Source organism: Platalea leucorodia (genome assembly GCF_965183815.1).
Source record: "Platalea leucorodia genome assembly, chromosome: 13".
Classification (NCBI taxonomy): Eukaryota; Metazoa; Chordata; class Aves; order Pelecaniformes; family Threskiornithidae; genus Platalea; species Platalea leucorodia.
Window position 1 is genome coordinate 16,950,976 of NC_138835.1, and position 27,559 is coordinate 16,978,534.

The 27,559-nt window shown below is 60.7% G+C and overlaps 2 protein-coding genes across 4 annotated transcripts in view; one reads left to right on the forward strand and one right to left on the reverse strand.

The window, feature by feature from the left end:
• Nucleotides 1-3,410: 3,410 nt before the first annotated feature.
• On the forward strand, nucleotides 3,411-18,087 carry TGM2 (transglutaminase 2). Of its 3 annotated transcripts, XM_082326262.1 has the most exons (14): nucleotides 3,413-3,652; nucleotides 3,704-3,735; nucleotides 6,087-6,266; nucleotides 8,588-8,830; nucleotides 10,047-10,165; nucleotides 11,014-11,142; nucleotides 11,347-11,527; nucleotides 12,546-12,681; nucleotides 12,799-12,902; nucleotides 13,037-13,276; nucleotides 13,455-13,727; nucleotides 16,346-16,506; nucleotides 16,778-16,914; nucleotides 17,220-18,087. In XM_082326262.1, the coding sequence occupies exons 2-14, from the start codon at nucleotides 3,726-3,728 to the stop codon at nucleotides 17,374-17,376; spliced, it is 2,070 nt and encodes a 689-aa protein (XP_082182388.1). In that variant the 5' UTR covers nucleotides 3,413-3,652; nucleotides 3,704-3,725; the 3' UTR covers nucleotides 17,377-18,087. The 3 variants fall into 3 exon arrangements, with proteins under 3 accessions (XP_082182389.1, XP_082182388.1, XP_082182387.1); XM_082326261.1 differs by having other exon boundaries at nucleotides 3,413-3,735; XM_082326263.1 differs by lacking the exons at nucleotides 16,346-16,506; nucleotides 16,778-16,914; nucleotides 17,220-18,087 and adding an exon at nucleotides 15,122-16,335 and having other exon boundaries at nucleotides 3,411-3,735.
• Nucleotides 18,088-24,740: 6,653 nt separating this feature from the next.
• RPRD1B (regulation of nuclear pre-mRNA domain containing 1B) overlaps nucleotides 24,741-27,559 on the reverse strand; it is a 28,302-nt gene continuing 25,483 nt past the window's right edge. The window contains exon 7 of the mRNA XM_082325921.1: nucleotides 24,741-26,957. Within this exon, the coding sequence (XP_082182047.1) occupies nucleotides 26,808-26,957 (150 nt within the window). The 3' untranslated portion in view covers nucleotides 24,741-26,807. The remainder of the gene's footprint in view (nucleotides 26,958-27,559) is intronic.

Below are 27,559 nucleotides of genomic sequence, written 5' to 3' on the forward strand. Positions count from 1 at the left end.
GCCAGGATCCCTACGGTCAGCCGCAAACACTCCCTGCCAGCCCCGTCATCGTGAGCATAAAACACTTTCTCACCCTTTAAGCTTTTCCCAAACCTGCATCCCAGCCCTGCCGAGGGGCTCCGGCTGCCGGGGTCACCGCATGAGGTGGGGAGCAGAGGGGTCACCCCGGCTTCGGAGGGCGGCGGGAGGCAGCAGCTCGAGGCTCTGCCAAGGGCCACGCTTTGGGGAACACCCGGGGCGGGCGGCAACGCCGGCAAACGGGCAGATCTGTTAAAAGGCGGTTGACAACTTAGGAGGGAGACTCAGAGGAAGACACTGTCCCTTTTCACGGCTTGTTTATCTGCCTGCACAAGAGCCTGAGTCAGGCTGTGCGGGCGCAGGCGGGGGCTGCCAGCGTCCCCGGCACACACCCAGGAAAGCAAACACGGGCTCTGCCCGCGCGGGACCGGGGAAGGCAAGAAACCAGCAGGCTTTGAAGCAGCTCCAGGACCAGGGTGGGCGCGAGGGAAGTGGCAGTCCTCCGCTGAACACCTTGAGCAAATGAGGAGTTATTTTGGGCAACCGGCAGTGCAAACACCCTCTTAATGCAACCCTGTCTTACTAAGGAGAGTAAAAATAATGCCATCAGTGTGGCTGGCCTTCCATGTGCAGTATTTTCCAGTGCCTGGGCAGGCAGATGCCTCTGCGATACGTGGTGGTGAGCGAAGTGGGCACTGAAGCCGGAGCCAAGGGAGGTTTGCTCTTGCTGAGGTGCTGGGACCAAGCCCGGGGCTCCCCGGACAGCCCCGGGGGACAGCCGGGCACTCAGCCCCTGCCACCTCTGACAGAGGTGCCAGAGCAGGGACAGACGCTGTCAGTCGTTCCTGCCCTGTGCTTGGCCAGAAAACCAGACAGAAATTGCGGCAGTCCCTGCAGCCTGGCCAGCGCCGGGCGCCCCGGCTTGCCTGGCCCTGTGCACCCCGAACACGCCAACACCCCTCACGGCAAGGACCTGCTCCTGCGCCAAGCGAGAAAAATCTGTTTCGGATCGCTCTGCGGCAGACAGCGCCATGACGGGCTGTTTGTCACACGTTACCCGGAGCAAATTAAACACATCCTGAGCACGGGACCTCAGGCTGCCGAGTGCATCCAGAGTTCACGTAGGGTAAGGGAGGAAGAGCGGGCTTGTAACGGCAGAGCTGGACCCTGAACCCTCCAGCACGAGCCCAAACACACTCACACTTGTCACCGCCGATGGGGAGGGCCCGGGAAGCAGCCCTGGGAGCGGGGCCAGCTTGGGGCAGGTGAAACCAGCTGCCAACGGGGCTGTGGGCTCCTGCCGCCGCCGGCCCCCCCTCAGCCCCACAGCAGCCTGGCAAGGGAAAGGGGTTCCTGCTCCCCCAGTGCCGGGAGGGCCGGGCAGCCCCCTGGACCCCCACCCCCAGTGAGCCCTCCCTGCACCCGTGGGAACAGCTCGACTCAGCTCTGTCAACGCTGCCGGCACCGAGGGGTCTGGGAAGAGGGCGACGTTTGCAGAGGCTCCTCCTGAGTCTGAGCAACGAGAGCGGGACCCCATGGCGGTAATGGCAGGGGAGCACTGACGGGGCAGCGCTCGCAGGCAGTACCTGCGCGGTACGTCCCACGGCGCTGCTCCGGGTTGGCGGGGTGAGAAGGGCAGTGCCAACACCGGCGTTGCGCCTGGCGAAGGCTCCCCCCGCCACCTGCACGCCCCCAGCCTGCGCGCGCGCATGGTGGAGCGGCGCATGGACGGCGTTCATTAAAACCAGCTGCCCCGAGCTTTCCCGCAGCGAGGATTTGCTGCGCTCACTCTCACCTCCCTCCCTGCCTCCCTCACAGATGGCAATGAAGGAGGGGGCTCCCCCAGCCACCGCGGCTCAGCTCCGTCACCGGGGACGCTGCCTTTCCAGGGCCCCTCTGCCACGCGGGGTAGCACAGGGCAGCGCTGCTGCCAAATCAGCCGTGTGCCCCGACAGCGGGGCTGGGGCCCAGCGACACCAGGAGTCCCCAGCTCGTGGGGCTTTTCCTGAGCTCTTGGCGCGCTCAGACCTTACTGTGACGCTGTCTGTACCAAAAAGCCCTTTGTGGAGCTGAAAGAGGCTGCATGTCTTGCTGCAAACCCTCCCAGTGCAGTGCTGCGGCATGCCCGAGCAGAAAGCGTTGTCTGCGGCTGGGGGCCCCTCGCCGGGACCGCCCCGAGTGCCGGGGGAGCAGACCCAGCTGCACGACCGGGACAGGGCACACCGAGAGATGGGGAGAGCCCAGGACAGCAGGGCTTTACTGGGGCACAGCCCGTGCGTGGGCCTTGTGGGGCGACCCGGAGCACGCCAAGTGACGGACCCCAGCCGCTTTCAGGACGTTGCCATCCACAAGAAGGTCCTCGGTACCCGCAGCAGCCCTGGAGCGACGCACCAACACCAAACCTCCTGGGCTCTGGAAGGGGAACAGGGTGAGGGGTCTGGGGGAGCAGGAGGGGACCCGCTGGGCTGAGGAGGGTTTCCCATGTGCAGCCGCCTCCGACACAGGGGCTGCAGCATCCCGCACCCAGCCAAGGGCCAGACAAAGGAGGCTGACATGGGGCTCCACCAGGAACAAAACCCATCCTTGGTCCCAGCCCTGACCGGCTTAAATCACACAAAGAAAAACCAGTAACTAAACAAAGCCTGCTCCAGAGGTGAGACTTCTCAAGACCTTATTACCACAAGCCACATGGCTGCTCAGGTGCCGAGGGCACTCCCAAGCCCCAAGCCCCATGGAGGTGTGGGGTCTCTGCCCTCCGCCCCTGCTAGGCGGTCTCGAGTGCGCGTGGTCACCCTCGGGGGGCACAGGGAGGGACAGGCCAGGCCAGGCAGCACCGCTGGCAGTCCCATGGGGCCAGAGACCCCCGGGCAGGAGAGCGAGATCCGGCGCATGGGGCGAGGGCTGCCAGGGAAAGCGCCAGTCCCGGCTCCGTGCACACCTCCCCTTGGCACCGTGCCCCGGAGCAAACAGCAAGGTTTCCAGCACGTTTTCCCTCAAGCAGCAAAGTTTCCAGCACATTTTCCCTCCGTCCATTATGTCTCTTGGGGACGCATTTATGGGAAGGGGGACCGGCCGCTGCAATCCCGAGCAGCAATCTCTCTCTTGCCAGAAATGACCTGCTATGGAGATAAAGCACGAGGGAAGAAAACTTTATAAGGAGAAAACATTCCCCAAGTTTCTGGCACCTCGGTGCAAACTGCACAGCCCCTCTCCTCCCCCTGCTTGCCTTTTTTTTCCCCTCCTCTTACCCGGCAGCGGCTCCAGCCCCTGCCCGGGGGAGGCTCCGGGGGCCGAGGGGCCGCGCAGGGGCCGGGGCGGGAGCTCGACCCCCGGCCGCCCTTTTTCTTTTTTTTCTTTTTTTTTGGGGGTGGTGGTGGGGGGGTGGGGGTGTTTTAAATAGGTGGGACCGAAACCACTCCGTTTCCTGGAAACTTTGTTTTCCCTTTCTTTCCCTCCGCCATCCCCGGCCGCGGGGGTGTGCGCGGCGGCGGCGGGCGCGGTATAAATGGAGCGAGCGGCGGGGCCGGGCGGCGGGCGCTGAGGGGCAGCTCCCCGGGACCGGGGCCGGGACCAGCACCGGGATCAGCACCGGGACCAGCACCAGCACCGGGACCGGGACCAGCACCAGCACCGGCACCGGGACCAGCACCGGGACCAGCACCGGGACCGGGACCGGGACCAGCACCGGGACCCCGGCGCAGGGCACCATGGCCGAAGGTAGGGGCGCAGGGCGATCCCCTCCCGCAGGTGCCCGGGGCTTCTGGCCCGCGGCCAGCGCTGGCCGCTCGCGGCTCCCCCGCCGCTGTCCCGGGGTGCTCCCGCCGCCGGGGCTCGGTGGCTCCTCCAGCCGTGAGCCGCTCGCTCGGGGCAAGCGCCGGCTCACCCAACTCTCAGCGAAAGCAAAGGGCGGTGGGGAGTGGGAAAGACAGAAACAGAGGATGGCAACGACAAGACAAGCGTGGTTTCGCGCAGGGTCTGCTCCCTTCCCTCCCTCCGCAGCCACAATGCTCTCCGCCAGCCAGAGCGATGCCAGTGTTTGCAGAATGAAGTTTGGTGCTATTTAAAGCTTTAAGTGCTCTCGGAGAAGAGTGTTGACAGCTGGACCAGGAACATGTGCCTACGTCCCACCCTGGTTTAAGGAGGATTCCTGGAGGCTCAGTCAGAGGCAACGCTTCTGGCCCTCAGAAATCCCTCCACGCAGGTGGCCTTTCGGACTTGCGTGAGGGGGCACAGACACCCCCGCCTCCCCCAGAGCCCCAGGAAACGGGACCGTGCGACACCGATGGACGCACAGCCCTCCGGGCGAGAAGGCATCGCTCTGCCCTGGTGCCCAGCAGCGCCGCGGGCTGGCCCAGCTCACTGGGCTCCTGGCACCACAGCAGTGTTGCCAACGGGGGACCCTGGGGTCTGCACCGGCACAGGCACTGCCAGCACCTGGCACAAAGCTGAGCCGCTACACCCCGGGCAGCCCTTGCTCCAGCACGGCCGTGCCTGGGACCCCGCTGCCATCTGCATGCCCTGGCAGCACCGCAGCCCCCTCCCCACCCATCTCTTGGTGCTGATCAGTCTGGGAAGAGGCACTTGCACTTTGAAAAACTCTCCACTTTTTGCTAAATCTGCTGAGGACGATAACCCTGGGTGACCAGGACAAGGAGCAACGCTGGTCCTGCTCTAACACTTATTTGCAATGAGTTTGGCTCGGTGTCAGTGAGGGCTGCACTCACACAGTTCGTGCGCTCTAGCATGAAGCGTGTTCCTGCTCACAAAGCAGGAGGTGGCAAGGGAAAGGTCCTTTCTGTGCTCTGTCCCCACTCCAGGGTCCCGATGGACCAGCTGGAGGGACCTTGCCCTTATTTGCGGACAGCCCCGGCTGTCTGCAGCAGCTCTCGCAGCGCAGTGGGGACCAGCGATGAGCCTGTCTGCCTCCCCCCGGTGCACGCTGTGGTGTCCCTGTGCCTGGAGAGCCAGGAGTGGGGTTTCCTTTTAGCTGTGGGAACGGCGAGCTCAGGGTCAGCCGTTTCCATCTGGCACTGGCCCGAGGAGGGCACGATGACCACCACTGCTGGCATGCAAGCACCAGGAAGGGCACAGCCAGGGAGGGCTGTGGCACAAGGGCAGCCGGCAGAGCATCGCCCCTCACAAGCCGCCCCGGTCCCTGGCTGGCGCTGAGCTCGCTGTTTGCTCTCCTGCACTAAACGCTTTTGCTTATTCTGGCAACTAACCGGTCTGACGGCAGAGCATTCAAGGGTCACTGGCCTTGAGCAATGATGAACGATATCGCATCGCTCCAGCGCAGCGCCTGGGGCGGCAGGCATGCGGCCGCCGGCGGCTCCGGCACATAGTCCTGCCTGCATTGGCGGCCAGGCTGGGAGGCAGAGCGCCCAAGGCCAGGGAATCAGACATCCTCTTTGTCACCGAATTTACAGTTCATCTCTCCAATTTGTCAGCAGTCACGGAGCGGTAAAGCTGCCCAGAGAGCTGCCCTCGGCCTGGCTGAGGCACAGAACCATCCCAGGCACTCTCCGGGCTCAGCGGCGCTCGGTTGGAGTGGGGGAACAGAGACAGCAAACCCCGGCCGATGGGCCCCACACCTCCCAGAAAGCATAAATGAGCACTGGGCTTTGCTCCAGCGCTGGATGCCGTGAGCTGCAGACCTGGCACGGCTCTGGCAGCACACGGTGCCCCTCGTCCATAGCGATACTGTGGAGGGCAGCCCCACGGCACAAGAAATACAGCACCGAGCTCGGGCAGCGCTTCGCCGTGAGCTCAGCTGCTGGCTGGCTGCAGGACCCCTGCCCCAGCGCCCACAGAGCCCTCCAGGAGGGATGCTCAGAGCCCAGCACGGCCACAGCGCCCAGGGCTGTGCCAGGAACGCCGGGGGAGGACAGGGCAGCTTGGGCGGAGGAGGCTGCCGGACCCCAGCACCAAGGTCCAAAAACCCAGGGCTCAGGGTGAGGGTAATAGCAATCCCTTCCAGCCCAACCGCAGGGGCTGCGTGTGCGAGAGGCGGCTGCGCTCTGGAGCCGGGAGCGCGTGGCAGAGAGCTGTACGCGCTGCTGCCTTTGCAGATCTGGTGCTGGAGACATGGGACCTGCAGTGCGAGCGCAACGGCCGGGAGCACCGGACGGCGGAGATGGGCTGCCAGCAGCTGGTGGTGCGGCGGGGGCAGCCCTTCACCATCACCCTGCACTTCTCGGGCAGAGACTATGAGGAAGGGGTGGACAAACTCGCCTTCAACGTGGAGACGGGTGAGTGCTGCCATGCCCTGCGCCGCGAGCGAGCACCTGCGGCGGGGCGAGCTGCCCCCTGCCCGAGGGCTCGCGTGGGTCCCGGGCCGAGGCGCCTGCCCCATCTCACGCAGTCTCCCCCCCATCCCCTCCTGGCAGAGGCTGGTGCTGTGCACAGCTTTTATACCAAGATGGAGAGAAAAGGTAGAAACCCGGCTCCATAACAAGAGCTGAAGGCAGGTGATAACAAAATGTAACAAAAAGCCGCTTCCTCCTCCCCGTGGCCGAGCCAGACTCGGGGCCACACGGGAGCCGCTAGCTCACTGGGAACTGCCTTGGCTGGGGCCAGGGAACCCGCCTGGGTCTCTTGCCCTTCTGAGAAACATCAGCAAAAGCAAATCCTTTCAGCCAGAGGGTTTCACAGTGCTTTTGCTGACGGTCTTTTTACCCGGCTACCCCTGTCCCCATCGCTCAGACGTCCCCAGAGCGGGGTTTGCTCAGGAAACAAGCCCTGGAGAAAGGAAGCGTTCCCATTGAGCCTCCCCAGCGCACAGCCCCGCTGCGCCTCCCCCCTGAGCGGTGCCGGAGCCGGCGCACGGGAGCTGGGCGCAGCCGCGCGGGTCCCTGTGCCCCACGCTGGGGGCTTCTCCCGCTGTTGCCGTGGCCCTGGCGAGAGCCCGCTGACAGTGGTGGGGACAGGGACATCGCTCCCACGGCCAGAGCCGGGCGCAGCCGCCAGGCGGGAGCTCAGCCCCTGCCAGCTCGGAGCAAAGGGAGAGGAAGCTCTTTCTTGGGCAAGAGTTATTTTGGGTCTGCAGCATCCTGCCGAGTCAACCAGGCCAGAACTCAAAGTGCAACTGCACCCGGGTTTCCTCACAGCATAAAATGCTCTTTCTCTTTTCCCGCAAAAGCTCCAATCCTGCCATGGGTGACAAACACAAACCCGGCGCCCCCCAGCTTCGCCCTGAACTGGCAGCTCCCCCCGTCCCAAGCCAGCTGTGGTGGGGGTCCGCCTGCCCACCGCTGAAACCCACCAGGTTTTTACGAGGTCTTGCTGCATCCCGGGCGACCCCACGCTGGTTTTGCAAGCCAGGAGAAGCCCCCACACAGCCCCTGAGCGAAGGCAGCGGCTGGCAGCAGCTGCTGTCGGGCTGGAGCGCAGCCCCGGGGCTTGCGGAAAAAGGGCAAGGGTGCTTCGGCTCTCGCAAAGGCACGCGGCTGCGCCGGAGGTGGCCCCGGCACATCCCTCACCAGGGCGGTGCAGCCAGGGCAGGGGCCACCAGACCTGGCCCCCAGGACAGCAAGGCCACGTGCCACCTCCCGCTGGAAAGAGGGGAACAGCTCCGTGCAAAAATAGAGCCCGTATTTTTAAAGCAGCCGTGTTTGAAGAGCCCTGCTCAGGCGCCTGGGGCCCCTGGGGATGCCGTGGGTTTTGCAGGCAGGGAGGAGGAGGCGGCAGCAGGCTCCCATGTCTGTCTGTCCCCACAGCAGCGCCAGGCTGGCCCTTGCCAGAAGGACAGGGTTAGCTCAGCCCAGCCTCCCCAAAAGGACAGAGAGGAGGAACTGTGTCACTCTCATGAGTTCATGAGTATTTTTGGTGACTCGCCTGGCGCCCTGCCCACGCTGCGGGCGAAGGCTGGCGGGGGATCAGCCCGAGGGCACCACCACGGAGCCATGCTCGCCGGGGCTGGGCGTCACCGCTCCCCGGAGGAGTGGTGTTTGGAGCTGGCTCGGCGCAGGTGGCTTGGACGCAGCCTCGTGCTCGGAGGGGCCGGCAGGGATCACGCTGTCCTGGGCCCAAGCGCTGCGGCCACTGATGTAATCGCTAATCGTGGGATGTTTACAGCAACGCCTGGGGCTGCACGCACGTAGCGGGGCTCCCACTGAGAGCACCCCGGCGATGGGGGCTGCAGTGTCAGCAGCTGGGCTCTGCCGGGGCCCCCACGCCGTGGGCTGCGGTGGGACCGGGCTGTGCGGGCACAGGGACCTGGCAGCTCCGCTCCGAGCAGAGGAGGCATGGCCCTGGGGCGCGAGCACTCCCTCCGCTCTCCTGGCCCTGGGGCACTCGCGGGGCGAGTCCCTCCGTCCTGCCCCTTCCCAAAGAGCAAGGGACGTGCCTGAACGTCCCACGGCTGGGCTGCCCCGTGCCCCGATACCCGACAAACCAAACAGCAAACATTCCCGGGCTGCAAGAGCCGAGGTCCGGGCAGCCGCCACAGGGCGGAGGGCACGGGAGCACTGCGGGGCACTGGTGGGACGGGTCCCCTTGGTGCAGCCCCGGCAGCACGGGGCTCCCAGGGCCCCTGGAGCACCGGGAGAGCTGACGTGCTCTTTCTTGGCAGGGCCCTGCCCCATCAAGACATCAGGAACCAGGTCCCACTTTGCCGTGACCGACTTCCCGGACGAGTCGGGCTGGAGCGCTGTGGTCCAGCAGCAGGACGGGGGCTCCCTCTCCATCTCGCTCTGCTCCCCCCCCAGCGCCTGTGTCGGCCGCTACAGCCTGACGCTGGAGACCTCCACCGGCTACCAGGGCACCAGCTGCCACATCGGGGACTTCGTTCTGCTCTTTAACGCCTGGCACCCAGGTGAGCCTTTCACCCTCCTGAGACCAAAGGGGAGCACAGGCCACCCCTCGGCTCTGCCGGGGCAGCACGTACCCACGGGTCTCACCCTGTTGAGACCCCAGGTGTCCCAAGCCCTGCCCTGAGCTCAGGTCAAAGCAGAAATCCCTACTTTGCTTCCACCTCTGTGTGGTCCCCACAGCAGGTTGGGCCCGCAAGCACCGGCCCCACCCCAGGACACACACAGCCCCTTTGCCAGCACCCCAAACACCCGGCACCCCATCCAGGCTGCCCCCCCGTGCAATGCCCCCCAGCAGCTCACCTCTGCAGAGCTGATGTGAAGCCCTGGGCAGCCTCCAGCAGCAGCTCCTAGCCAGACAGTGGGCAGAGGAAAAGCCCCTACTTAATTGCCCCTAATTAATTGCCCCCACCTGGCCCAGCCCTGCCCACCTGCCCCCGGGCCAGATCACCCCGCTGGGGGCTCAGGGACCAGCCCTGGCTCCTCCCAGGGGTGTCACTGTCCCAGTAAAATTCAGGCAGCCTGACACAAGGAAGGATGGGTACTGCAGGGCTTAGTGACGCTGGGCAAACAACAGCCAGGATTTTCATCTGTCCGTGTCCTTCCTCTGCCCCAGGAGCAGCCCCGCTCCCAGCCCCACCTGCCCAGACCTGGGCTGACGGAGCCGATTTCCTGAATCCCAAAGGCTTGGTGCTGGCTCCACCGAGATAAGGGGCTTTAGGAAGCTTGGCTCGCCCAGGGCCGTGCCGAGCGCTGGCGCTGGGGATGTATGTGTTGGGTTTTTTTCTGAAAACATTTCCAGTAAATAGTGATTTTTCCAGCAGTAACTGCTGTGCGAGCAAAATGGCTTCAGCTGTGATCCCAGCCAGCGCTCCTGGTTCCCACTGCTCGCTTCTCCCACCAGGACGGTTTCCCCTCCTGGGAAAAGACCCGACTCCATAAAACAAAAGGGAGGAAAGAAAGAGAGAAATGAGAAAGAGTGGAAAAGAAAACCACAAGCCGGCTGAAATTTTCCCATCAGCCGAAATCAAACTGGGTTGAAATTCTCCAGCAGCTTTCTCAGGCGGGAGCAGTTCCAGGCCCCGTTGCCTCATTTCCCAGCAGACGCAGACCCGTCCCCAGCCGCTGCCTGGCACGTCCCGGGGAGGGGGGAGCGCTGAGCGGGGCCGGGGGCGCGGGGCAGAGCCCTGTCCCCGTCCCCATCTCTCGCTTTTCCCGCAGAGGACACGGTTTTCCTCCGAGATGAGGACGAGCGCTGCGAGTACGTGCTGTCCCAGCAGGGGCTCATCTACCAGGGCGCCCGCGACTACATCACCTCCGTCCCCTGGAACTTCGGCCAGGTGAGCGGGCACAGCCCCCCGGGACCCCCAGGACCCCCAGCCAAGCCCAGCCTGTGCAGCCCTGGCAGTGCCGCCTGTGTCCCACCAAAACCTGCACCCCAAATGCAGCCAGCACCTCGGGGAGGATCCGGCCCCGCCATACGGCTGCGGGACAAACAAGGATCTCATTTCCAAGAGGGGAACACGCTGACTTCGAAGCGTGGCAGAGCGAGGGGAGCGTTCCTGGCCCTGGGGCCGCACGCTCCTAATCGGGGTGGCCACGCTGCACCGGGAGCCGGCGCCCGATAATGCGCTCCCCGGCGCCGTGCTGGCCGCACCGATAAGGCAGCGCCTGCGCCCCAAGCTGCAGCCCCGCCACGGCCGCACCGGGACCCCAGCGCTGGGGGAGCCCGACCGCCCTCCCCGAGCTCCGGGCTGTCCCGGAGGGGCCGTGGGGCCGGTGGTGCGCGTGGCCCCTGCAGGATCCGTGCCTCGATTCCGGGAAGGGCTGTGACTCACCCGGTGATGGGAAATAGGTGGTTTTCCCTGGAGGTCAGGTCCGTGCCTGACCCCCGTGCAGCGGCAGCTGCAGGAAGCAGGATCTGGCTCTGGCACAGGGGCGGGAGCTCGACCTTGAGCTTCGCAGGCTGAGCCTCCGCCGGCCGCAGCGCCAGCCCCTTGTCGCGGTGGCACCGATGGGGGCCGTCACTCAGCGGGTGCTGGCTCGGCGAGGGGGGGCCGTGACCCCTGTGTCCCCAGCAGCTCCGCTTGCAGGGGCACCGTGGTGAGCCTGGGAGGGAGGACGGAGGCGGGAGAGCCCCCGTGCACCGCGGGGACCTCACACACCTTTTCCCCCCACTCTGCACCAGTTCGAGGACGACATCTTGTCCATCTGCCTCAAGCTGCTGGACACAAACCCCAAATTCCTGAGGGACCAAAACCGGGATTGCTCCCGCCGCAACGACCCCGTGTACATCGGCAGGGTGGTGAGCGCCATGGTGAGTCCTGCGGAGCTCCGGCTGCCAGCACCACCCCTTGCACCACGGCCGCCTGCGTCCCGGCGAGCTCTTGCACGGCTCCAGGATGGTTAATGGGGATGACAGCACGTGTGAGCTGGGGGAAGGCGCTTTCCCTCCCTCACCTGCTCCTGCCCCTCTCTGCCCAGCCATCCATCCATCGCAGCCCCTCTTGTCCTGCCGCAGGTAAATTGTAACGACGAGGACCGGGGGGTGCTGGCAGGGCGGTGGGACAACCATTACGAAGATGGGATGAGCCCGATGGCCTGGATCGGCAGCGTGGATATTCTCAAGAGGTGGAAGAAGTTTGGGTGCCAGCCAGTCAAGTACGGCCAGTGCTGGGTCTTCGCTGCCGTGGCGTGTACCGGTGAGGGCGGATGTCTCCCCTTCCCTGCAGGACGGGGTCACCCGTGTCCCCCATCTCCCACCCCTGCCCTCCAGCCGCTCCCTGTGCTGCAGCAGGAGGGAACCGCTGGGGCTGATTACAATCAGCCTGCGATGATTGCTTAGCAATTAAGCTCCCTGTTATTCTAATTTATCAGGAAGTGGAGGGAAAAAATGATCCAAAAGGGCTCTGGCTTTTCAATTAGCGCTGCCTCCCCAGCCAGGCAGAGAGGGAGGGGCTGGATGCATGGCACAGGAGAAGGAAAGTGCCTTTAAGGTCAAGTTTGCAATAAAGTCACGAATCCACTGATCAAAATAATTTCACTGCCACCGGCGCAGTCAGGCTGGGGCAGAAGAGAAGAAAAACTCCAGCTCGCTTCTGTTAAGTGCACACGCACTCCTGCACGCTCACAAGCGCCCTGAGAAAACCGCTGCGCTTACAGGATTGCATGAGTGCGTGTGTGCATTTATATAGCACAGATAGGCGAGATCCTTTTTAGAGGAGAGAAATAGCAGAAAACTGAAGTGGATTTTCTGCAACTCACAGAAGTTTATAGCCTTCCTTTGAAGCGTTATAACTACCTCCCTGTTCCCCAGGGAGCTCCGCTCACAGTAAAAGGCAGCTGTGAGATTAAATAAGAGGTTGCAGCACGCTGCTGCCTGTGCACTCCCTCAAAAGCACTCGCAGCCGCTTTTGTGCCTTTTTTCTACTGCAATATCAAAACCCGGCAGACTGTCAGTGCCGCGTGCCACCCGTCTCGCCTGCGGCACGCCGAGTCCCACGGCGGCTGCAGGAACCGGCTCGTCCCGGGGATCGATCCCTGGGCACCCCTTTGAGGGGGAAAGGGGAGGGCAGGAGCCGTGCAAACCTGGGGCTCCATGGGCTGGGAGCTGTGCAAACCCAGGGCTGTGCAAACCTGGGGCTGCCCGGGACAGGAGCTGTGCAAAGCCGGGACCCCCGGCGTGGGGACCCCGTCTGACCCTGCCCTGCCTCCCCGCAGTCATGCGGTGCCTGGGGATCCCCAGCCGGGTGGTGACCAACTACAACTCGGCCCACGACACCAACGGCAACCTGGTCATCGACCGCTACCTCAACGAGATGGGGGAGGAGGACCGGCGCTCCAAGGACATGATCTGGTGAGCAGCATGGTGGGCCCCCAGCCCGCCCGCCCCCCAGGCAGCATTTGCCTCTTCCCCGGAGCCCGGCAGGCGCTGGGGGAGGCTGAGGCCCCTATGTCCTGGCTTCCCTTGCAGGAACTTCCACTGCTGGGTGGAGTCCTGGATGGCCCGTCCAGACCTGGCACCCGGCTATGATGGGTGGCAGGCGCTGGACCCGACGCCCCAGGAGAAGAGCGAAGGTACGGCATGCAGAGCGCGGGTGCTCCGTCCCGCCCCGCGCCCCCGGCACGGCAGGGTCTCCTCCCGCCACGACCATGCCTTGCCCCTGCGGTGGCCAAACCCCGGGCGGTGACGGCGGCTCCGCTCCTTGCAGGGGTTTTCTGCTGCGGGCCGGCCCCTGTCAAAGCCATCAAGGAGGGCGACCTGCAGCTGAAGTACGACATCCCCTTCATCTTCGCGGAGGTGAACGCCGACGTGGTGTACTGGGTGGTGCAGCGCGACGGCTCACAGAAGAAGAGCACCCACTCCTCGGTTGTGGGGAAGAACATCAGCACCAAGAGCGTGGGCAGGGACAGCAGGGAGGACATCACCCACACCTACAAGTACCCGGAGGGTACGGGGCAGCAGCGGGGGCAGAGACGCCCCGGGGCGGCGGCTGTTGGGAAACAGAGTGGGGGAACAGTTAATGAATGCAGCAACTGCACCAGGAGGGCTCCGGGGAGCAGGGACGCGGCTCGGACCATGCCCTCCCGGTGCCCCCCTGGAACCACGTTTATTTTCACGCACCACAGGGTCTGAAAAGGAGAGAGAAGTGTTTGCGAAGGCAGAGCATGAGAAGCGCTCTCTCAGGGAGGCGGACGAGGGGCTGCACCTCAAGATCAAGCTGTCAGAGGGCGCAAACAACGGCTGCGACTTCGACGTCTTCGCCATCATCAACAACGCCACAGACTCGGAGCGAGTCTGCAGGCTCATGCTGTGCGCTCGAACCGCCAGCTACAACGGCACCGTTGGGCCCCAGTGCGGGATGAAGGACCTGCTGAATGTCACCCTTGCGCCCTGGGAAGGTAAGAGACCTGCTGACAGCGAGGAGAGGACGCTTCGGTGAGGGGTGGGGTCAGGTCAGCAATTTTCCCGTGTTCAGCTGCATCTCCGGGGTCTGCGGTGAGGCCACGGTGCCGGGGATGGGTCCCCCCAGCAGAGCAGCACTGCGCTGGCCGGGGGACGGGGCAGCCAGCGGGAGGGAGCCACCGCCCCCGGGTCTGGGCTCTGCACTGACAGCTTTCCAGAGAGGAGCCCCGGGTCACAGCCGCCAGCCACCCGCCATGCACGCACAGCAGCTGAGCCGCAGTAAGAGCTGAGCGCGTCCCACCGGGGCGTTGGCACGGGGAGCCGGGACCAGCGGGAAGGGCTGCAGGCTCACACAGAGCCCTGCAGCCCCACTCAGGACCTGGGGGGTCAGCGTGAACCTCCCTGAAACCAAGGTGTGAGCCAAGGGCCGGCTTTCGCTTTCAGCCTTCCCGGTCCTCGCTTCTCCAGCTTGGCACTGCCCGGTGCTGCAGGGGCGGTTGTATCCCCTCTGGTTGTACCGCCGCCGGTTTGGCAGGTCAGCAATCAGAGGTTTCTTTTTAATGCCATGAAATAACAGCAGTGTTAAAGCATGGCCTGGGGCTGGGTGGCAGGGACAGCCAGCACCCAGAGCCGGTGCCGGCGTGTTTATCCATCTGGCAGCCCCACGCCGCGTCAGCACCGTTCACCAGCAGCCGCCCCAGTGGGCAAAGGCCCCGGCTGGCCGGGGCTCGTGCAAGCCGTGGCTCCGTCACAAGGCTGCTCGGAGAGCGATGCCTCCTGCGGGGGCTTCCTCCTCATTTATCTGCCACTGCGGATTTTTAACCTTTGATGAAAGGATAAGGAACATTGCTCAGGCAGGGGGCTGGCGAGGCATTTAGAGCAGGACAAAAGTTACTGCCGTCGCATCCGTCGTGCCGAGTGAGCAAGCTGTGCGCAGCCCAAGGCTGTCATCCGCGGGCGCTCTGCTGCACTCATCTGCATCCCTCTCTTGCTCTTCCATGTGCCTCTGCTTCCCAAGCCGGAGCTGGGCTAGGCTGGCGTCTCCGGCAGGATTTTCCCACAGGCAGGGAGAGCGGGACCTGACCCAGGGTCAGCTCCGATAGCACGGTCCCAGCTGGTCCCAGGCTGGTCCCAGCAGCGCTGAAGCTCTCAGCGGCTCCTCCTTGGGCAGGCACAACATCTCACAGCGTTTCGCTGCAGCTCTCCTGGCACAGGCCCACTGAACCTTCATTTGCCTTTGTTACAAATGAGCATTACCGCCTGGTAATTAAACAAGAGTTTTGATTTATGTCAGTTTTACACAAAGCCTTCAGGGCTTGGAAGCATAATACATCTGCTGTCCTGGAACAGCCTAATTTTTAATCTACGCCAAGATCTGCTCTCCTAACAGGGCCCATAACAAATGCAGCACTCAGCTCTCTGCTATTTGTTGAGCTGCACTAAGGGAATAACGAATGTGCCCGCTCCCGCCGCCGCGAAGGGAAGCAGGACACTGCCTGTGCCCGTGCTGGCGCTCCCGCCCCGCGACGTCGGCACCAGCGCCCGCAGAGCTGCTCCGGAGCCCTCTGCGGGGCCGGACGGGGACCACGCGGCGCCCAGCCCGCTGGAGGAGCCCCGCTGGCCTTCAGGGTCTGTAACATTCCCATCCACAAGTTAATCCAACGTCGTTTTCTCTGAAGCTTTAATTACAAGCTTCTCCCCCCAGCTCCTGCCTGGGAATGCAGACCCCAGGACTCCCCAGACTGCAGCCTTTAGGGAACCCCTGCACTCTGCGCCGGTGCGGGGAGCCCAGCCGGGGGGGCCAGGCCTGTCCCCCTCCCCACAGCCCCAGCTGATGCTGCAGCACTCCCCGTCCTGCCCCGGGAACGATGGGCTGCGCTTCCAGCAGCCACGGCCACTCCAGGGCCCTTCCCCAGGACAGCTCTGCAGCTGGTTGCCTTCAGCCTCCTTTGCCCCAGCACAAGACAGCCCAGTCTCTGCAGGGCTTTGGGATGAACAAGGCTCAGAGCTGAGCGAGGGCAGCTGCCGGGGAGCCGGCTGCCTCCCACCGCTGGCCGCGAAGCCCCTCCGGGGCCCCGGTGCAGGCGCATCCCCGGGGTCCCTGGCACATGGCTCCTTCCCCTCCCCACGCCCTGAACGTCACTTCTGGCGCCTGGTTTCGGAGCCCTGGTCAGGCTGCAAGGTCGCTCCCCGCCGTCCCTGCTTCCCTGCGTGGGCAGGGGTGGCTCCGGCACCCAGCACCCCAGCAGCACCCCGAGGACCCAGCTGGGCACAGGGTGGCTGGCTGCAGGTGGCTGCAGCTGCGATCTGGTGGCTGATGACAGCCAAATGTAATGTGTTTTCTTTGGGAAGTGATTAGCATTGACAGCCCCCAGCGCAGTTTTGCTCGTGGGCTCGTGGTGCCGTGCCCACCCCACAGTGCCCCCTCCCCACAGGAGCACCCCCAGTGTGGTGGGGACCCCAGCTCCCCCAAGACTTTCCTGTCGTTGCACGGTGCCTGGAGAAGCTCCTGGGGAGCCCAGAGCACCCCAGCAGCAGCCGGGTGCCAGCGCAGGGCTGTGGGCGCTGGGCTGGGGAGGAGGCGAGCCCTGCCCCTGCTCTGCTTCCCCTCCAGAGAAGAGCGTGCCCCTGCGCGTCCTGTACGAGAAGTACAGGGAGAGCCTGACCCAGGACAACCTCATCAAGGTGGTGGCTCTCCTGACCGAGTACCAGACCGGTGACGTTGTCGTGGCCGTCAGGGATGTCTACATCCAGAATCCAGAGATCAAGATCAGGGTGAGTGCCCAGCACCCTGTCCCAGGCGAGTTTGGGGGGACATTTCCCATTGACAGGGGGTTGCTGCAGTCACCCTGGGGGGTTGGGTCCCAGTGACCTGAGCCCTAGGGCTGGGGCAGCCCCACCGTGGTGGGGCTCAGGCATCAGGTCCTGCATCGCCAAGTGGGGCTGCACCCCCAGGGACCTGCCTCAGCCCTGCCAGGCTCAGGGCAAGGGGAGCACTGCGGCCCCAGGCAGGGCGGTGCTGGGGCCCAACCCCTCCTGCTTGCAGATTTTAGGGGAGCCGATGCAGAAGCGGAAGCTGGTGGCAGAGATCAGCCTGGTGAACCCCCTCGCAGCCCCCCTGCACAACTGCGTCTTCGTGGTGGAGGGCGCCGGCCTCACCGACGGGCAGCAGGTCAAGGAGCTGTAAGAGCTTTTCCTCCCTTCACCCGGCCGGGCTGTTGGGAATGGGGCAGGGGCGGATTTTTGTGCCCGGAACCCCCCCCCCCCGAGGCCCGGCTCCACTATGGGCACAGTGGGAGCTGGGGCCACGCTGGTCCCTGCAGGAGCATCTCTGCCCCACGCCTTGCTGGTGAGGGGGCTCGGCCACGCCACGGGGGTCCCTGCTTCCCAGGGCCCCAGCGCCGTCCTGCGGCACCGCGGGCACGGGGAGGGCAATGGGTGACCGGGAGGGAGAGGGGCCGCCCCGCTGACCCCCTGCCTTCCCCCAGCGAGGAGCCCGTGGAGCCGCAGGCGCAGGCCAAGTTCAGGCTGGATTTCGTGCCGCACCAGGCGGGGCTGCACAAGCTGATGGTGGACTTCGAGAGCGACAAGCTGACGGGGGTGAAGGGCTACCGGAACGTCATCATCGCGCCCCAGCCCAAGTGAGCGGCCACCACGGCCCCCCACCACAGAGACCCTGCCTCCCCTCCCGCTTGGGGGCTCGCTGGCCCCTGACTCGCTTTAGCCCCAGATGGTCCCAGCGGCGCACGGCAGGACGACTGCCGAAGCCCAGTCTGACCCCGACGCAGCGGCCACGGTGCCGCGCTCCTCCCCGGGAGCGCTCGGTGCTGGGGGCGTGCAGGGGCTCCCCGCAGCAGCCGCTCGCGTCGCCACCTCTCCCTCACCCTGCGGGGTGGAAACGCCCCGCTCCTGCCTGAACCCCAGCCTGGGCGCAGCACGGACCCCCGGAGCCCCCGAGCCCAGCACGGCCGGCAGCGGGCAGCCCCCTCCTCTTCCTGCAGCGCCGACAGCCCCAGGCCGCAGAGCAGATTTCATGAACCAGACACCAGAACACCTTTCTCCCGCACTGACTGCACCTCAGCCCTGCTCACGCCTGCTGTTACAATTCTCTGAATGCCATTCGGTATACTGTGAGCACAAAGCTGTTCATACGATATATACATATATAACAAATCTATTTATAGGTATATAAATACATGCTGCATAAAACCCTACTGCATAGGTAAAGCAGGGTATTCGCTTTAATAACCCTTCCTGTCACTGCATGCACTGTGCGGTGAGGGATGGGAAGTTACTTTGACATGAATTAACTATGCAAGCACTGAATAAAAAGTCTATTTTTCACTTTTAAAGCCATCACAGCTCTTCTTGAGCATCCTTTCCCAATGGAGGCACCCAGCAGCTCCTTGCCCAGTGCCTGAGCGGGTGGGGGCGAGTTCACCCCAGCCCAGCACTGAAGCTGTGGGGTTATGGCTGTGGCCGGTGTTTGCCGCGCTAAAGCCGCGCTGTCGGCTCCGCTTCAGGCACCTCCCTCCACCCCGAGCTGCAGAGCCGGCACAGCCCGGCGCTCTCGGGGTGCTCTGCGGCTCAGGGGTCGTACCCAGAAAGAGCCGGTGCAGGGCCCCGCAGTGACCCCCGCAGCTCTCCCGGTCCCGCAGCACCCACGGCACGGGACAAACCGGGATCAGCCTCCAAGGCGGCACGGCCCCAGAGGCTAACGCAGATACCACGCGTTCCCGGTGCGTTTCTCCCGTAGCAGCGACGGCACCGCGCTGCGACTGCGCATGAAGAACCGGAGAGAAAACCCCTACAGGAAATTGAACGAACAGATTTTGCACGCCCAGGCTCTCGCCGGGGCCGCCCGCGGGCAGCTGCCAGCGCGGCCGGAGAAAGCACGAGCCAGCAGCCGAAGCACAAGAAACCCAACCTGGGAGCGAGGGAGAAGGGGTGGCTGAGAGCAAGGATGCAAGAGGAGGGTGAGGATTTGCCTCAAGCCTGGAACAGGGGTCAAGGCGCAGCTGAAGATAAGCACTTCCCACACCAGGACGCAACCCTACTGCTTTCTCCCCACAAACATCGTGGGAGCCTCCCTGTCCCTGTTAAACAAACACCGGAAAAACCCTTGCAGAACTGGTGGTCCCCTGCCGCAGCCAAGGGCTCCCGAACCCGCAGCAGCCCCAGGCGCAGGGGACGCACCCGGCCCAGGCGCCGCCCGCCCCAACCGGGGGACGGTCCTAGCACAAGGGGACCCCGCTGGGCGAGCTCGCACCCCACCAGTCCCAGTCACCCCCGCACTGCCGGCAGCTGTCGGGGTCTCCGGTCCCGGCCGCGACCCGGGATGGATGGGGAGCAGGGAGCATCTCCTACCCAGGACAACCCGTCCTCCAGCTCCACTTTCTGTTTCTCTTGAAGGTCAGATCAAACCTCCACGTGCAGTGTTGTAGCCCAGCGCCTCGCCTCTCCCTGGCTCTGCTCCCGCCACGGGAGGACGGGCAGGAGCTGCCCTGCGCCATCCCGGCCCGGGCAGGCAGCAGCCTCGGCTTCTGCTGCGGGTGAGGGGCCGGGGCGGGCGCTGCCGGGCTCAGGCTTCGTGCGTGGCAGCAGGTCGAGTCCTTCAAGACGGATCTCCAGGATGGCCACGCGGTCCTTCTCGCCTTACCTTGTGGGGATTTAACCACCACACCTCTCCATCCTGCTTTTCTCAAATGCACCCAGAGAACGCGGCTGGGCGGCTGGGACCACCGCGGGGCTGCAGTGCGGACGCCGGAGGGGAGGAAGGGTCCGGCCCGCGGCAGGGCCGAGGAGCGGCCACCAGCAGCTCTCCCGAGGGACAGAAACTGAGAGCGCCCACCCCACGGTGTGCGAACAGGACAGGAGCTCCAGGAGAGACAGGGACAGGGATTTTCCCCTCCTGCAGCCGGGAGGGCGAGCGGTGGGGGCCGCAGTGGCCCCCGGCTCTGGCAGCGTCAACCCTCCAGGCGCGCGTCCCGGGAGCACAGACAGCCGCAAAGGGGCGGCGGTGCCTGAAGGAGTTAACGGCACGAACCCAGCGCTGCCTTCCCTTGTCAGGAACATTCCTCAGAGCCAGCGATGATGCACAGCCTTTCTTTAAAGAGCATTTGTTACACACAGCTCTGCTGAGCCAGGCTTCAAGCTGCTCAATGCCTGGTTTAAAAATAACCGGCAGCTCCTCTGGTTCAAAGCTGGGTCCTGATAAAATAAACATTAGCACAGCTATTTCTGAAGGTCACTCCCATCCATCTGAGGCTCGGCAGAGCAAGGCTGCTTTGACGAGAAACGAGCTTGTAAGAGACTCCAAATGCTGCGTTTATGGTTTGGCTCTCTTTAGAGCTGGTTTCTCACCCATTATCCAGCAACCATCAACCCCTTCCAGGCTGTTTGCAGAGCCTAACGAATTACTTACAGCACCTCAAGCCCATGGGTGTTTGCCCCACACACCTTCTCAGTCATCCTTCCAGGACTGCGAGAGCAGCGTGAGCGGTCCTGCAGCCGCTGCGGGGCCTCTCCCCGGGCAGAACCGGCACCATCGGCTGCCATGGCCCGGTGGCGGCTTCCCCACGCACGCCCCTGGGTCACCGAACTCTGTACCGTGCTACGTCCATGCGAGACTGGCACTCTTGCCATGCAAGCGATAAATTATAGATTAAATGTTTACAGCATCGATTGCACGGGAGAATTCGTAATTCAGCATTAGCCCAAGTGCCAAAGCAATGTGAGACTGTTTACATCTAGAGGAGAGGTTATTAATACATCTCAGCTCGCCAGAGATGCTGACTTGCCAAGAAGTGACTGTAAGCTCATTTTAGACTTGAGGACCTTTAACTTACCTTCCCTGATGGATCCAAGACTAGAACCAACTACCATAAATCCCGCTGCCTCTCCAGAGCCCTCCCTCCTGCTCCGCAGACACGGACGCGTGTGCACACTCGCTGACCCCACCGGACACCCGAGGCACCAGCAAGCAGCGAGAGAAAACCACAGAATAAAACCCAGCTGGCAAGCGCCGCGCTGCGCTCCCGCGGGAAGCCATCCCCCTTTTCCAAGACGGCGGGAGCTGCAGGGGACACCACGGGGAGACGCTTCTTTCAGCGCAGCCATCGAGTAGAGATACAACCAAAAGAGCCCTTCTGTGCCTGCCCGAGCCCGCCACGCAGCCCCCAGGCGGGGACGGCCCCCCAGCCCAGCCCCGTGGCTTTGGTCCTGGCTCTCCTCTGCTCGGCAGGGCAGGTCCCCGTCCTGCCCAGGCTGGACGTACACAGACAAACCAGTAAGGAGACTGGCGAGAGCCAGCCAGGCGCTTGCAGCAGACAGGCGTGCTTTCGGTCAGCCACTTGTCTCTTCCCAGAAGAGAATTCCTCTTCCCAGAAGGAAAAGACACGACCCTAAATCTGCTTATGACTTATTATCAGTTCTCACACTAACTCATTTCAGCAGCAGCAGCACATTGGTCACAGTGACCCAGCCAGGCTGCAACACCATAGAAAATTCCCGAGCGGAGGAGAACTCAGAGACATCTATTTGCAAGCACTTTCAAGGGTCCAGGCTTGACGGGGCTGCAAAAGGCCTGCCCCTCAGGCTGCCCTGTGCTCGGGTATTTCTGTGCACAAAGCGCTCGTTGACCTCACGCATCGCCCTCCCTGGCTGCGCCGCTGGAACCAGCACTGGCTGCTCCCCCGGAGCCTCCCCACCTGCGCCCCGGCCGGTGCCGCCCGCGCGGGGAGGGACGCGCGGCGGCCCGGGGTCTGCAGCGCCATGCCAGGCTCCTCCGCAAACCCCGCCACAGCCACGGCGCCACAGCCACGGCGAAGCCGAGAGGAGGCTTTGGGTTTTCCCCACCGCTGCTGGCAGCGTGGCTGATCAGAACAGAGCAGAAGACATGTCTGAAGCTACTCAGTCTCCCAAGACAAATATTAAGCTTCCCTCGCCGCAGAGCATCAGAAAAACTGTGAAAAGACACTTACACAGTTTTAAGTGAAGAAGAATGTTTCATAGTTAACTCTGTGCCAAAAAAATACGAGGCAGATGCAGGGAGAACGCAACTGGGTGTCCTACTACATCAATACACACTTCAGCCTCCATTCCCTGGACAGCATACAAAATATCTCAAACCCCATATTTGACAATGGCAGTGGAGTAGACGATCGTCATCTGCTGTGGCAATTAGTGGCATATGTCCCATCATCTCACTGGAGTGGCCGCTTCACTGATTCACGCAGCAGAAGCTGGGCAGCTCAGTAACGAGAACAAGGGGATGCCAAGATGGGATTCGGGGCACATTCCCAGTGCTGCCGCCCCCTCCCCGGGCGAAGCCGGCCTCCACGCCTCGTCTCCCACCCCGGCACCGCCTCCCTGCGCAGGGCGTTTTGCAGCCAAGAGGACGGATCCCCTGCGTAAGGGCCTTGGACGCTCCTGCATTAAACCCTCCTGCGCTCTGGACCAGAACAACCGTGCAGTTTCAGCTGCTCCAGCATATGTGGAGGCTTGGTAGGGTATTACCCTTTATTGAACTTCTTGCTAAATGGTGCCATGTGAAGCCCCTACTGAAAATACTAATAAAGACACAATCTTCTACCTACGGTTGCCTTCCAGCAGACTTTTCATGTGATTCCTGCAAGTGGAAAAAGCGGGGAAGGAGAAAGGAAAGGCTGCAGCAGCTCTCTAGAAGACATGAAGGCATTTACGTTGTAATTCACACCCGTTTCCTTTCAATCCTCTTTCCACAAGACCTTGCTTTTCACAACAGCTTATTTAAAGCAGCTTATTTGCTTCTTGGACCTCCCAGAGAAGCCCTGAGCTGGACACCTCACCGCGCCGCTCGGCACGCTGCCGGGCACGGAGGCCCTCCCCTGCGCGTCCCAGATCCTCTTGCCACACGCATAAAGCTGCGAAATCCAAACCCGGAGGCACGTAAAACCCCAGACTTTGATTCTTCCTTCCCAGATCAGATGCCGCTCCACCGAGCCTGCTGCCTCCACCCTGGCCCTCCCATCACCACCCAACAGCCTCCTGCCTGCGAAACCATCCCTGGCATTTCCCGTATCACGAAGCTCTCGATCCGAGACTCTTTCCTTGCCATATTTTAACAGGGACGTTTTTATCCTGCTTTATAAACTACCGATTCAGACTTGACTTTGATTTTACCTGGCTACAGAAACAAGAATTTACTTTCTGAGACGGTACAAAACCAATACTTTTAGTGCTGATGCAAAATCCTTTATCTTTGCGTTGCAGTAACACTGAACCTCCGAGGCGTCCAAAGCTTCCCAGTGCTTCTGGCTCATTTCCCCGCTTGTTTATCCAAAAGCCTCCAAAACGCAACGAGCCCCGGGAGCCTCGGTGGGCCCCAACCTTACAAACCCAAGCAACGCTCACAGAGGGAAAAGGCGGCCGGTGCCGGCGGCACTTGCCGAATGGCAAGCGAAGTCCGCGGCAAACGCGCTTCCCGGTCTCGCTCTGCTAACAGACTGCCCTACGTCTATGGTGACATTTCATTCAAATGTTTTACACGGTCGTTTTTTCTCAGATGGCATGAGGCACGTTTTATACTTTTCTTATCTAATCTTAAACATACATAAAGTTTGGAACTGGCCAGGGAACGTATCAGCACTTGGCCCGAGTCAATACCTGGGCTAAGCCCGCAGCCATCTCGCCCTGGGGCGGGCGTCGGGCGCCAGGCAGCACGGCCGCTCGCCACCCCCGCCGCGCTGCAGCCACGCCAGCGCTGCCTTCCCCTCACCGCTACAGCCTGCGACCTCACAGACCACGCGCTGTTAACCAGGGCCGAGTTCTCACCTTCTACGGACGGGTACGGACCTGCTCGTTACACGGCGATGGGAACACACGCGGTGCACTGAAGCGGTTAACTGCACAGAAAGCTGCATAACAGTCAAATATTTTTGGAGGCAGTTGCTTCAGTTCTTAAAAAAACAAAACAAAAAAACCCAGCCCAGATTCTCAAAGGCAAGAAAGGCCACCAGTACCTAGCCACACCTTACGCCTTCGAAAACCTGACTCGAGTCCCTGCAAACGGGACGCAAAGGTGGCTTTGCACTGGAAGGAATCGCATCAGACTCCCTCCTGCTCACAGAAAGCTGCACATCAGTCTTCTGCAGGCCCTTTATGAAAGCAGCACTAAATACAGTCTCTGTAACGGAAGACTGGTGAATTGGCATAAAAACGTAAGTGGCTTTACAGATCCCCTCCGAGGCACGTGAAGCGATTACTAGGTTTGCCCAAGGAGAGCACTGCGGAGTAGCTACCCCGAGCCCCCCAAGGCCTCGGCGAGGATCACCGCCCGGCAGAATGCGGCCCTTCCCTGCCTCCAGGGTCGGCTTTTGCTTGTTGCTTTGTATGTTTTTAAGAGTCATTATTTACATGTCCCCCACGTAACCTAAACGAATTTATGAATTAAGCAGCTAGCCTTCTGTACCCTGTGCCCCTCAAATCAGAGGCTGGCGCAGGGGAGCGTGGTTTAGTCCGGTTCCTTGCAGCCCCCCGCGAACGCTGCGCGCTGCTCGGGCTCGCGGGCGGCCGGGACGCGGCGGGTGGCGCGGCGCGCTCAGGCGACGCTCCGCAACCGCGACCGCGCGGAGCTGGGCCGTCGCCGTCCCCGACTGCAGGGGACCAAGAGCCCGGACCGAGCCCGCGGCGTGCCAGAGCAACACCTGCGCCGTGGAAAACACGCAGAAACGCTGCTGTTCAACGACACCCTCTTTATTCAAAAATAGATATCTATGAGACATTTCAGAATATACTGCTGCCACAAATGGCAGCCTATATGTCTAAATTAATTCCTAAATCAATTCATATACAGATTTAAGCTTTTGTTAAAAAAAGACACACCTTGGGGAAATCTGTTTAACCTCGAGAGAATGTCACCCAGTTCACCAGATGCCCTTTGCCCAAAAAGTAAAACATAAAATTAAAAACCACAAGACTTCATTTAAATTAAGCAAAATAAAACACACACATATATTTGGAAAAAAAAACCAAAACAAAACATTTCAATTAAAAAAAAAAAAAGACATACAACTCTCTCACAGAAGATCTGCCCAAAACACCAGCGTGAGATGTCAACACGTCTACATAACTTTTTTATGACAGCTTTTTTGTCCCGTAATGGATACACATTCGATCAATGGTCAAAAGAATTACTGGTTCAAACAGCCTCAGGGTAACTCCCGAGCTGAGACAGGACAGAAATGAGTCTTTTGGTTTGGGTTGTCGAGGTTTGGGAGGGATTTTTTGTTTTTCATTTTTGGCAAAAGCAGAGAGAATGTACAGTGCTTTATCTAAATAATGTTTGGACCATACAGGCTGTACAATCAAACCAATTCGTGGAAAGAATAGTTCTGCCACTGGAAAATTTCCTGTAAACTAAAGAGAAAAACACATTTCTTGGCTGGGCAGTAAGGGTGCGAGGAGTTTTTAAAAAAAAAAAAAAAAGGACAAAACGAAGTGTCAGTAAGAAAAGGACGCGAGCTTCTTAACAACTTAATGACCAAAAAATGCTGTATTATTTGTTTTCACTGAATGCTGAATAGGCTCCGAATACCCTGTAAAATAAATTAATGAGGATGCAGAACAAGCTTTGCCTTTCTGTAGGTTTCCTCTCATGTCGTTGACAACAGCAGCGTGAGACCATAGGGAGGCACAAACACAGCACAACTGATTTCAGCCTCTGTGGGACAAAACCTGTGTTATCAGATCAAGCGTTTCCAGAAACTTAACATGTTTTCTAGTGAGAGGTGCTAAATTTAAACAGAATTGTTATCCAAACTGGAATGGTTTTCAGTGATCAGAGTCCAGCTTGTTAGACCTAACACACAAACCGAAATGTAACTACATCCATGGCAGCTAAAATATTAGCTAGCAACACACTGGAATTAAGAGTATTTTAAATTTGCCACCTTTTTTTCTTTTAACTTTTCCTGATTATAAAAATCAACTCACAATAATCTGTGACACAAAATTAAGTACATCCTTCTAATATCTACATGCATGGACATGGTACATGTGCATACAGGATATGTGCATATATATGGGTCTATTTTCTATATAAATAAATATTTATACCACATTTAACTTCTGCGCATCAAATAACTTCTCTAAAGCCATGGAGAGGCTTTATAGCGTAGTATTTCCAATGTAACCACCTCAGAGTAGATCGGACAGTGCCTGTCACCGGGAAATCGCCAGCTGCAATACGCCATTCCAGCCTCTCGGTTTGTTAAACCAAAGCTTCCGTGACCATCTGATTTTGTGTAACGAAGAGGAAAAATGTGGTATAAATCTAAGGTAGCTAGAACAAAGTTTACTTCCACTCTCATTTAGGTAACATTCCGTTCTGCATTGCTCAGCAGAGCGTAAGTTGTGAAGCTCTCTCTAATTCACAAAGAAAAGCTGCTTACGTTTATTGCCTGTGGTGAGTTTCAATTTACGTACGTGCCAAATAGGAACTATCTCCGTGTCAGTCCCACAACAGAACGAGGAACTGTAGATTTAAGAAAAATATTTTTCTGTACCATTGCTCAGTAGACGCCGCCTTCTTACGCTGACGTGGTACAGCACCTGCACGCACACCCCCCAACGAAGCCCGCTAGCCACTCTACTGCTCTCAGAGATGAGGTTCAGAAACCCAGCTAGAACAGAAAAGACTTATTCAGAAATAATACAATACTTTTATGGAGGAAAAATGTTGTATGGTCAACCTTTCTTTGAAAACTTTCCATGTATGTAGGTACATGATTCACATGACTTTTGTGGGGGTAACAAGTGCTAAGAGCAAACAGCAACTAAAGAGTATGGAAAAATATGAGAAAAGTTTGCCTATATGGACTATCGCCACTCCCCTCAGAGCTCACAAAAACTCGCTTTTTCCTCCCCTCAGCGTGAGCCAGTGTACACAGGGAGAGGCCGAGCACGAGCAGCCAAGAGGTCGAAAGCAGGGTCTGCAAGTTCCTTGCTACTGGAGATCTTGGAAGACTGGATTTCCAGTCAACACCAGTCTTCTCACTTCTGCTGGTAACAATGGAAAGCGGGGGACACCGTTTGTTCTAGTCTGTTGAAAACAGGTCACCAGCAGACGGCAGAGGCGCCAGACCTCCTGTGACATTGGGCAGCAGTGACAGATCTGGAAGGCTCTGGATGTGGGATTTCAGCTCCTTGCGGACCTGGGTTACCCGAGCAAGCTTCTGTTTGTATTCCTGAGGGAAAGAGACAAGAGAACAAAGATTAAGCGCAGGTTAATTAACAGTGCTTTTAGTTAAGCTAGGGGCATTTTCCAGGTGAGGATTCTGGGAGAAGGTGGCAAGGCACTGCTTCTCTGAGCAACCGCTGGCTTGACTGCGGACCCTGTCGTCTGCACCCGAATTCACAGCCTGGTATCAACAGTAAGTCCACAAGCTTTGGCATCCAAAACCCACTAATCCTGCCCTGCCTTACTTTAACAGAAGCCATGTAAAACACCAAACTCGCTGGGGCCTGCTAGAGTATTTGAGAGAGGTGTCCTTCGGCGGCTGCTCTATTCTTGTACCCCAGGCTGCCGACTTCCAGCCGCTGCCGGAGGGCGCTGAGCGCGTTCCTCGAGCGCACCTCCACGACGAAGGCAGGAGGCGGAGGCACGCCAGAGGTATCGGCATGGCTACGCTGCTAAAATGATCGAGCTTGACAAAACCCAGCAATTTTGAACACTTAGATAATCCAGTTTGCCCTTTCAAGTCATTAAATCAAAACCCAAGTTTTGGTTGTGAAACAGGGTCTCCGCTACGAGTTGTCAGACAGCTCGTGATGGCAACCCCAGCAGCTG

Excerpts from the sequence above, each read along its gene's own strand:
- TGM2 (XM_082326261.1), top strand. Across the intron at positions 12,682-12,798 it reads CGCTCCAAGGACATGATCTG|GAACTTCCACTGCTGGGTGG; the intron begins GTGAGCAGCATG and ends CTTCCCTTGCAG. Across the intron at positions 16,507-16,777 it reads ATCCAGAGATCAAGATCAGG|ATTTTAGGGGAGCCGATGCA; the intron begins GTGAGTGCCCAG and ends TCCTGCTTGCAG.